Source organism: Carettochelys insculpta, chromosome 2 (assembly GCF_033958435.1).
Source record: "Carettochelys insculpta isolate YL-2023 chromosome 2, ASM3395843v1, whole genome shotgun sequence".
NCBI lineage: Eukaryota > Metazoa > Chordata > Testudines > Carettochelyidae > Carettochelys > Carettochelys insculpta.
Genome location: NC_134138.1, coordinates 129,678,972 through 129,690,706, shown reverse-complemented (window position 1 = coordinate 129,690,706; position 11,735 = coordinate 129,678,972). Strand labels below are relative to the sequence as shown.

The 11,735-nt window shown below is 40.0% G+C and overlaps 1 protein-coding gene across 6 annotated transcripts in view; it reads right to left on the bottom strand.

Annotated features, from left to right (window-relative positions):
* Positions 1–6,992: 6,992 nt before the first annotated feature.
* Positions 6,993–11,735, bottom strand: part of DUSP22 (dual specificity phosphatase 22) — a 72,668-nt gene continuing 67,925 nt past the window's right edge. For all 6 annotated transcript variants that reach the window (XM_074987756.1, XM_074987759.1, XM_074987761.1 and 3 more), the window contains one exon: positions 6,993–10,261. In XM_074987756.1, the coding sequence (XP_074843857.1) occupies positions 10,076–10,261 (186 nt within the window). In that variant the 3' untranslated portion in view covers positions 6,993–10,075. The remainder of the gene's footprint in view (positions 10,262–11,735) is intronic.

Here is an 11,735-nt window from a genome sequence, read left to right as displayed (position 1 = left end):
GTCATCTGCCGAAAATACTGGAGGGATGAAAGTTCTCTTTCATTTCCATACTGAGAGACTTCTCTTTCTATAGTCTGGAGTAGCCTTTGAAATGCTTTACAGTGCTCACACTACTATGCCCAGTGATAATTTCTGATGCTTTTATAGTCTCAGTATGCTATTTTACCTCTATTGGTTCATTGCTCTGAACAATAGTAGGGAGGCTTCTTCTTGTATGAGAATTACGGCTCATCAGATCCTGTCCATGGAAAGCATATTCAGAGGTTTCCTTTACTCAAGTCAAAATGCAGCAATGTGTAGCGCAGGTTGGCTGCCTTAATTTTGCCTCCAGGTAGGGCTAAATCTCAGCAAGCAAGCATGCTTAATGCATGGCTGCCAGAATGTGTTCCACCTTCCAATGTGCATTGATTTGCACATTCTTGGGTACCGAGGACTAATGAAATGCAAAAAAGAATACAGGAAATGTAATGACAAGTTAGCTACTACAGATGCTCAGAATATAATAAAAATTTAACTCTTCCTCAGTGAATTTCAGTAATTTCACCAAACATTTCTCAAAGGGCTTTCCAAGGAGGTTAGTGTCATTTACTTGCATTTTACAGATTAGAAACTGAATCAAAGAAGTCAAGTGACTTGCACAAAGTTTCACAACAGATCAGCAGTAGAGCCGGGCACTAAATCCAAACCTCCTGACTCTCTTTCTACTGCCTTAGATATTGCACTATGCTGCCTCCCAAATGGCCAATGGAAATAAATTGTACCAACCATTCAATGTTTCCTTTAAACTAGAATTTTAACCTTTGGTTAACCTCTACAAAAGGACAAAGGACAATTTGGGATCAAATCTCAGTCTTACTGCATGTAAGCTGTTCACATATTTTGAACTAGTCTTGAAAATTAATACACTCTTAACAGACCACTAATTACAGGATGGGGGGTTGTCATAAATGACTTTTGTAACCTAAATAATCAAAAGATAAGTTTAACAATTTATAAGAGTTGAATTATTTTCCCTCTAACATGCTCGTGTTTGGTATGAAGCATCAAATCCAGGGAAATTAAGGTCAGCTCTATTTATTGAATTTAACCAAGAAAACTATTGAAGGTGAGTGCACTGCAGATGCTTACAATGACAGCAGTCTGTCCTACATGTGGACTTGGCTGGCAGCTAATATATTAATGCAATTAGTATTTATTGCAGCCGACTCATTGTGGTTGTAGCTATGCTAGCCCTCGCCATATGAAAAGGGGATGCTAGTGAGCCACTCTGGCAGATGCTAATGAGGCACTGCCATGAATATGCAGCACGTCATTAGCATAATGGCAGCCACGTGCATTTTGGAAGTGCTGCTTTCGAAACGCATACTGCCCATGCAGCCAGGTGCCTTTCGAAAGGACCCCCCGGACTTCGAAAGCCCCTTCTTCCCAAAATCATCTTCAAAACTCGCACGGCCACCGTTATGTTTATGAGAGCCGTTGTTGGGCACAACAGTTGAAGATACGGTCCACAGACACCACAAGGCTACCCGTACATCAGGCATTACTGTACACAAGACACAAAGTCTGAAAGATGTGCCACAGCAAATTCATCCCACTGCATTAAATGTTAATGATATGGTACAGGGGCATTTACCTTGAGTTCCCCCTAGCGCCTGGGTGTGGAACCACTGTCCTTTTCTTGTTCCTGGTGCCCACTGCAAGCTGCTAGCCAACCTTGGTGTACCTTCCAGCGCTTGGCCCTCCAGTCAGGTCACACAATCCAAGGAAACCCCCTCTGGGGGAGTGAAGAGTTCAATAAATGAACAGTCCCGTTGCCCTCGCAAGTGTGTTCCATCCTGGCTCTGGACCCTTAAATTGACCCCTTTGGACTGCCAAATAAGCCACCCATTGCTCCATGTTCCAACCCAGGGACCCTACGTCCTGCTCGACTTCAGCTTGCTGCTGTTTCTTCCAAGGCTGCTCCATCCCTGTCCCCTTTTAGCTCCACACTAACCTCGTGGTTAATTGTTGACGCCTCTTTCCCTGCAAACCCAGCCCAAGCAAACGCAGCCTGAAACGAACTCTGATCATCCCTCAAGCTCCTTTGGCAAGAGAGGAGCACCCTTCCTTGCCCCTTGCTGGCCAGGTACTCACCTGCTAAAGCTCTAAAATTCCTTTCAACTGAGCCCACTGGGCTCTGACTAGCTGCACCCATGAGGCTTCTAAGCAGGGCTTTGCTGCTCCTTTCCTGTCATTTCAGTGCTTCTTGGGGCAGGGCACAGAAGCAGTATGTTGCCTCCCATGCAGCGTTCTGATATGCCCTTCATGATAAATACAAATAAGATACCTTGTACAGTATGCTGGGATTTGTATTAATTCGTCCATTTCAGGAGTCCTGAGACAAACATCACAATCTAGCACCATTTAATTTAAATGCTCTCAGCCCATGTGGTAAATCAAGAATTATATTTAATAAGCTCTGCTGAGAATATAATTTAAATGTATATATATAATTTATATATATATGACTTACAAAGTTAATTTATAACTTGTATAATTATATAAATTATAAAATTTTATATTTGCAGCAGAACTTTAAATATAATTCTTGATTTACCACAGGGGCGGAGAGCATTTAAATATATATATGTAAGGAAAAATTATTTAGAATTCACTTTTTAAAAGACAGTCATAGCAAAGATCCTGTTCCGTGTGTCTGAATAGTCAACACGACACAAACATCATTGCCTTTTAACACAATTTAGGGTCAGATTTTAAAACAGGACCTGTAGTAAATGCCTCGGCACAACACTGAGGCTAAATTGTCACACCCTGAATTATCTGTTGGCCCAAGCAGAAGATATATTGACCTACATTTTTGCACTTGAAGTCGCACAGTTGAGAGGACACTCCATTTTTTTATCCAAGTTTACACAGCACTCTTCTTCAAGTCTGGAAAACATACTCAGTGTCACAGCTAAATACAAGAGGGAAAAACCCACAATTCATTTCACATTGTATTTAGCTCTGACACTCTGAGCATGTTTTCCAGATCTGAAGAAGAGCTCTGTGTTAGCTTGAAACCTCTCTCACCCCCAGAAGGTGGTCCAATTTCTTCACCTAACTTGTCTCTCTAATAACTTGTAACTGACATAGATACAACCCCATTGCATATAACATCTTTATCCATAATTCACTGAAGATACAAACTGTAGGATACAATGTTTTGAGTAGGAAAATTGACCTGGAACAAAATAGAAACTGGACTAAGCCCATCTGAAAAAACCTACACTGGCAACCTAATTCTGCCTTAGTTTGATGAAGTTGTACTGGGTTTCCCTCAGGAGGAATTTGGCTTTTCAGTAGGAGTAAGAGCTGTGCTGTATTTTGAGGGTAACTATGCACCTGCTTATACAATGTTAGAGGACAGCTCCTAATAATTGCACCAGAAACTACACAAACGCTACCGTATGTAATCTTGCAACTTGTGAGCTATTAACTCTTTGTAAACTGCAGTTTGCATAATTAGGTACAGCAAATGCAAACCTAAACTTGCAGATGTTCAGACATGTACAGACAAGAATTTGTGCACTTGTCAAAGGATATGAGGAAAAAAATTGGACCGCTACAAATTTTAGTCATTATTTAATTTAAATGAGCTCAGCCCATGTGGTAAAGCAAGAAATGTATTTAAAGTTCTGATGAGAATATAATTTATAAATAACTAACTTTGTGACAGTCACGTCTCCAGAAGATTCTATAAAAAGTCATCATCAACGATCTGAGAATGCCCTCATGATGAAGTCTTTCTAATACTTTCTAGAAGGTCCAAGGTTTAATCTTCCCTCTAGCACACAACCATTTACAATAAGCATGAATATTTTAGTTCTCAGTATAGTGTTCCAGGAAGGTCCTCTCCATACTCCTGGCCAGGACTTTGGCACAACCACAAGAAGATGTTGCCCTCAAAGAATCACCCTCTGTTAGGCTTAGGCCCCCAGGTATGCTAGGACTGGACTTGGGGAATTTAGCAAGTAGTCATGCAGGCCTAATATAATAAAGCAGCACTGAGGCACAGTGCTTGGATTTATTAAGTAAATACATTTATTAGGACACATCTTAATCTTAAGTGATTAGAAGATGATGGGGAGATGAAAATGCTCACTGGTATCTGATTATTTTATAAAAACAAAAAGCAGTCAAATAGCACTTTAAAGACTAGCAAAATAGTTTATTAGGTGAGCTTTTGTGGGACAGACCCACTTCTTCAGACCATAGCCAGACCAGAACAGACTCAATATTTAAGACACAGAGAACCAAAAACAGTAAGCAAGGAGGACAAATCAGAAAAAGATAATCAAGGTGAGCAAATCAGAGAGTGGAGGGGTGGGGGGGAAGATCAAGAATTAGATTGAGTCAAGTATGCAGACGAGCCCCTATAGTGACCCAGAAAGTTCCCATCACGATTTAAACCATGTGTTAATGTTCCGAATTTGAATATAAGTGTCAGTTCGTCCACTTCTCTTTCTAAAATGGAGCAATAATGTCTCTTCAGTAACACACATACCTTGAGGTCATTGACAGAATGCCCCATTCCATTAAAATGTTGACTAACTCGTTTGTGGATCTGGAGTGTTTTGATGTCTGTTTTGTGCCTGTTGACCCTTCGTCCCTTAGACAATTTGTCTCTTAAATATTGAGTCTATTCTGGTCTGGATATGGTCTGAAGAAGTGGGTCTGTCCCACGAAAGCTCACCTAATAAACTATTTTGCTAGTCTTTAAAGTGCTACTTGACTGCTTTTTGTTTTGATAGTGTATAGACTAGCACGGCTTACTCTCTGTGATTATTTTATAGTCTATGTTTTTATAGAAGACAATGTGGCTTATGCTTATACTGAAAAACGATTAAAGATTCACTGTCAAGTTAGAGTCGTGCAGTGGCCAGTTTTGGGTCTGATAAATTCCAGTATTTTTCATTAGCATCAGGAACCTAGAGTGGAAGGTATGCAAATCAAATTCACAGATAAAACACACCTTAGAGGGCTGCAAATTCACTAGAATAGTACAGCATTAAAACTGGCAAAACAGACTAATTCACTGATCCTCTTCTTGTACTGGTGTGTTTCTTCATTTGAGGTCTTACTGCCTACCCTGGCGTAGAGGTGCAAAGAAAATAAAAAATAAGGCCCCAAAGCTCAGTACACTGAACTATAACACAGTGGCTGTGACTACACTAGCCCATAGGAATAAGGGGAGTTCGAAGCTGGCAGGTCCTTTCGAAAAGGATCCCCGTCTGGACGAGCCACATGGCGGTGAGCCGCGGCAATTTCGAAGTGCTGTGGCTGCCAGCATTTTAATGAGGCGCTGAATATGCATTAGTAAACTTTGAGATGGCCACTTGCATTTGCATGGCCATTTTGAAGTGTTGGGATAGCGTAGACCTGGCCAGGATGTTTAAAAAGGACACATAGGGCTTGCTTTCAAATGCATAACAGAATGAATAAGTATTATGGAATCATGGTAACAATCCACCTCACCTGAGTGTTGGGGCCCAATTCAATAAAAAAAACTTGAAACACCTGAACTTTACTTTTAACGCGTGAGCCGTCCCATCAATTTCAGCAGGCCCTGGATCCGACTCACTATCCAAAAATAGTTTAAATCTATCAAATACTTCGCATTAAATAATCCAAAGCATGAAAATTCTCTGGCACCACCACCTTTTCTATACCACAAACCCAAACTCTTACATTAGCATACTTGCATCTCTGCTAGAAGTCTTGCCAGAACAACCATGCCAGTTAAGAGCCGTGGCTCTCACACCCAGCCATCGTAACTTGGCTAACAAAGCTTGGTAGCGTAGATCTGGCCCGAGAGTCCTTTATTTTAAGCCGCAAAGCCATGTGACTGACTCAGGCAATGGTTAAACTGGTCAATAATTTTGGTTCCTAAAAGCTACTGACCAGTTACGAGGCAATAATGGAAATAGTATCTTAGTTTTTAATCACAGAGTTAAACCGAGCAGTTTTAGGAATCTTTGCTGTTTTAACATATTTCATATATTATAAATGGCACACACTTTGCCATGACTTTCCTTTAGGAGACGCCAGGCTGTATTGAACTAGGGACCTCTTTACACTAAAAGCATGTGAATCTCTGCTTCTTGAGCAAAGGATTAATCTCTTATATGGACCAGCCACTAGAGGGTGAACAAAGACCCACACTCTAGTAATGTGAATTATCAACAGTACAATGAGCTCCCAGGTGCCATGATAGTACAAGCAATAAATACCCCCCCCACAATACATGGTAAAATATAATTAGTTGTATTAATACCTAAAACAATAGCATATGAGCAAAAGAACACATTCCAAAAGGGGAAATGTCTACCAGTCTCTGCAGTCTTGCTCTAGCTGTCAGCTGACAAGGGTACGATACCACTGGGGTTCTAGCCTCTTCTGCTACTCCAATGATAACTAGTTCCTGATGAGCTACCGACATGGAGGGGCAACACGGTACTACAATAAGCAGTGCACAGGAGCTAATAAAATGTATACATTATTATTGGGACTCCTGATTTTCAGTTTCAAGTCAGTTTTCACACTGATCTTTGACTGGCTGAACTCTGCCAAGAATTCACACTACAACCTGAGCACAGCAGATACCAGCACTGCAGTATCCAAGTGTAGCAGAGTTTGTTCAAAGGAAAAAAAAACTGATATTACTCCCTTCCCTCCCCGTCCCCCGCTTTTTGTGCATGTGCACGCGCACGTGTGCACGCAGAAATTCTTGACTCACCTGCCAGGGATCACTGAACCACTGGAAGGGTAAAGGGGGTCCTTCTTAAACTGTAGTGATCTCTGTGATCAAAAGTGCAACTTCATCTGAACACCAGAAGGAATGCGCTTGTGATGGACTCTTTGCAAAAAGTAGGGATGCTAGCCAAGGGCCACGGGGGACCCAGCAGAGAATATTCATTTAGGTTTTTCAAGAAAATACACCAATAGACAGGCTATTAACATTCAGTTTATTTATAGAAAATTATAGAACTTATTAAATACAAACCACAGAGAAAAGCAACCAAAACCAAGGCTTCCTTATTGTGCCAAAAGGAAGACAGAAAACCAAGAAGCTTACTGGGTTAACAGTTTCCAGCTGGCAAAGTATTCCCTGTACTCTTTCATTGATTTAGTGCTACATGGTGACCATTACAAACACTCTTTTTTACTTTTAAAAAATAAAAATTGTCATCATATTTTTCCAATCACCCAACGAAATAATTAAAGCAGGAACTAATTCCAGGTTAAAAATCGGGGTAATAAATACCGATGAAGTTACCTGTAAAACAATGGCAAAATATTTGCTTTTGGTCACAAAAAGATATTAAAGTTTACAAAACAGTAAATTATATGTGTAAATCAGAATGATTAATAAGTTCCTAACAATTTCATGCATTTGATAGCAGAAGGCAAAATAAAGCAGAGGCTTTGAAATACAGAAAGTATATGGAAAACATGGACACGCAGTCTATATTGTTAAGTCAGTCCTTGGCATGCTGACTGTTTTCTTGTGGATAATCATATATACACAGTCAAGCAGCTCTTTAAGCTGTCACCAGAAGGCTGGTAAGAGAAGAGCTTATATTGTGTTTCTGGACAATGACTGTTTTGGTCCTCTCTTACAGGCAACGAGGAAGGTTTAGCTCTGATTGCCATCCTTTCTGTGCCTGGATAGCATGCGAATGCAGGGAATCCTACAGTCACATGCCCAGCATGGACAGGACAGCCCAGTCTTCCTCTGCTCCTGTTGCCCTCTCCCTCCTACTTAATTCTTTCTACTCCCTTAAAGATGGGGCAATGGTAACCAGGGTTTAGGAGAGTGATACACAACCAATTAAAATCCAGGAGATTAGGTTCCACTCGACCCCCAGGCAAAAGTATCGATATAGACACCTTCCTCTGGTCCATTAAAGAGAAGGAAGAGTTTGAGTGTGATGGGGAAAGTAGTAACACTCCAGCTCCCATCTACGTATCTTCTTTATTCTCAAGTCTGCTTTCCAAGTACAGCTTCACAAGTGTTTGGGCTTTATGATTATTGAGACATGTTGACTACCCAGGCATCGAATGTTGGTGGTTCAAAAGTTGACACGTTAAAAGTCAACCGGAGAATTGAAACAAAAAACAAACAAACAAAAAGCAAAGAATAAACCTGAATTTAAGTAACTAATAGATGTCTCCAACTGTTCTCACTGTAAAGTCATTTTATACTTTTCAGCATCCACAGTGGTGGCATAGAAAAAGAAAGAGGCAGAATGACCTTTCAGAACATGCAACACAGGCAGTTACCATTGGTATCTACTTAGTGTCTGTGTATTGTGTACACACACACACACACACACACACACACACACACACACACACCTACTGTGTGTACTTTTGACATCTGTGCCTTTTTGGTGCATGTGCCAAAATGCTATATCCATCATCTTGTGAATACAAGTTTGCACAAGGAGCTCTTCATTCTCAACCTTGTGTGAGTCACTGACTGTGGAGGGAAGCACAGAAGGCCATGTTGTCTTGGGTAATTACTAAACCTGTCTTCTATTGAAATTCATACACAGTTACCCATTTGCCCGCTAGCCAAGTGTTATCTAGGGTGGCTTGCAAAGATTATGTAACATGTACACATCATATTCAACAAGCTATTAGGTTGGAAACAAAATGTAAGACTTTTCGAAGTCCCATAATATTGTAGTACCTACCACAATACACTAACAATTTGTTCCAGCCGTATGTAATATACTAACATTGCATCATGAGGCCCAAAACAGAATTCGGGTGCAGACTGGAGCGGGAATAAAATTATGTAAATCCTAATATTTGCATTAATGTATTTTAATATAAAGACTTCTTACTCCATTAAAATCGATAAAATATCAAAAATATCTGGGGGCTTACTTCACCCCTACAATCCATCTCCATTCCATCCCAGAGCTCATTGTCATGTGAAGAAACTATCAGCCAGCATCAAAAGGGACAACGTTAAAGTGTCTAAGTCAGGGTATCATAGGACACCAAATAAAAATAAAAAAATTCAGCTTAACTATAGTTGGCTGAATTTCTCTCTTATTGAGGATAACTGGGATATTCAGCATACACTGCATATTTGAACCAGCTTGATTCTCCTTAAATAACCCTTGCAGACCAGGAAAATTTCCTTTCTAGTCTTTTCCTTTAAGCAACACCCCTGCATGCTCAAATCAAAGATGAAAAGTAAGGACATTGTATGCATTTCTCCTCACAATCACACTAGTTTAAATTGGCACCAACTTAATTAATTTGTTTGGAGTGACTGTTGTTAAACCAGAATATCTCCATTAAATCAATCAATTTACACCAGGATAACCAAACACAGAATTTGGCCTCTTTTTCACCCTGATTTAAAATTTAGCTTGCATGTGCTTGCTGACAAGCTTGACCACTGGCTTTAAATTGGCAGAATAGATGGAATTCACACATCCTGAATTTTCCTATTTTAGCTTAATTTTTTAAATCCAAACTTGTGACAATTACGCATAATTTAAATGAAAGTCAGAAACCTTTCAAATAAAAATAATTTATGACACACACTTTGCATTCATCAAGTGTGAAATTAAGGTTATATGATGCAATTTTTAAAGTTGCATTTATAACTTCCATGACAAGAACTGCACTTCTGAGGTAGCTAAGGTCAAACAACCAACAGAACAAGCCAAAAATACATACGTGCTCACACATTTTGGAAGCTCATTCTTTGGAGACAACATTATCATGCATATGTGAATGTGTGTTAGAGGCACATGTTACAAAAGGAGTGGAGTTTGGGGGCAGTGAGAACCAGACAAAAGAATGCCTCTCAGTAGAGAAGCTTACAGATAGAGAGAGGGTGGTGTTCCATAATACTCTAAAATTGTATCACACACTCACACAGTATATTATTTCCATCAAGTTTTCCAAAAGGATACAGAGCTTGCATGACTTCTGTAGCGAGTGGAGGGGAGAGCTGATTTTTAAACAGGGAAGAGGAAAGAAAGAAAGTGATTCCAATCTTTAGTCATTATGTCTCTGTCGTATAGTTGTTGTACGACAGGGACGGCAGTGAGGAAAAGTTATTATTCCACTGTCTCCCGCTGGTACTTGGTTGCGACACTGCCTGTTCCTTATATTTATTCAGAAGAATTTTGGCTGCTTGTTCATCTTGCAAAGAATTTTCTCCATATTCTCCCTTCAGCCACTGCCTGAACTGAAGTAGTAAAACACAGAAGATATGATGAACATTAACACAAACCAGATACAGAAACAATACTTCTTAAACCACAGTATCTTTAAAATAGCAAATATTCACATCTTTTAAAGAACACAGAAGTAGTCAAAATAATTTCCAAATCACATCACTTAAACCTCTTGCAGCCTAACCAAGACTGTCTAAAGAAAAGTGCCCCCCAAATACTCTATGGCTTTGAAACAGCAAAGCACTTAAACTACTGTGATTAGCACAGGTGTCAACACACTGAAGTCAATGCGACCACTCATGCTTAAAAAGTTCCACACCTGCATAAGTGCTTGGCCAGATTATGCCCTAAATTTAGAATAAAAAATTCCCACAGAACGTGCTTGTTCACAAGTACAAGTACACTTTGGGGGGCCAAAATGACAGATGAATGGCCACTTTTACTAATTTAAGTTCCATCTGACACAAAAGGTAAATTGCTGAACCATTCACATTCACGGTACCCTTGTCCAGACTAAAGTATTAACAGAAGTGGTCTTGGAATAAATTAAAGCAAACTGTAATGGTCATTAAGGTATAAAATATGGGGTGAACCTCCCTTATCCGGCACCCTGGGGACCGAACCAGTGCTGGACAAGAGAAGGCACCAGACCACAGGAGGTCAATATTGTCTAGAACATTACCAACAATTCCACTGCTTACTGGGCTCTTAGAAAACAACAAGAAGTCCTGTGGCACCTTATAGACTAACAGATATTTTGGAGCGTAAGCTTTCATGGGCAAAAGCGGGTCTTTGCCCACGAAAGCTTATGCTCCAAAATATCTATTAGTCTATAAGGTGCCATAGGACTTCTTGTTGTTCTCAAGGATACAGACTAACATGGCTACCTCTCTGATACATGGGCTCTTAGAAGACATTTCGGGGTAAATTACAGCTAAATAACAAGCACAGAACACTGAGGCCAGAGTGGGCGGCTATAAACAAACTTTATGGGACTATTATCAGAGGGGTAGCTGTATTAGTCTGTATCTGGAAAAACGAGAAGATCTGTGGCACCTTATAGACCAGTGGTTCTTAAACTTTACTGCAGCCTGCACCTGTATGAGTCTCCAAATATGTTCTCGCACCCCTTATCAAAAACCAAAAATGGAGATGGGGAAGGCTGTACACTTTTAAATACATATTAAATATATGTAAAATAGTTTTATGTTATTACTCACCACAAATAGTAGTACAGTAGGCATACAAAAATATGCAAGTAATACACAGAGATGTTGCGCAGTTTTGCTGTGGAAGCAAACTGTAACCGACATGCTAACAGTTGGCAGCTAACTGAATTCACACATAGGTTTGATAAAACAAAGTAGTCGTAGTTATGTACCTGTGCTTAATTTGTGTTACCGATGATTTACCTTCTAAAAAAATCTGGCATGTTTCACACCCCCAGGAGGTGCGTGCACCCCACGTAAAGGACCACTGTTCTGG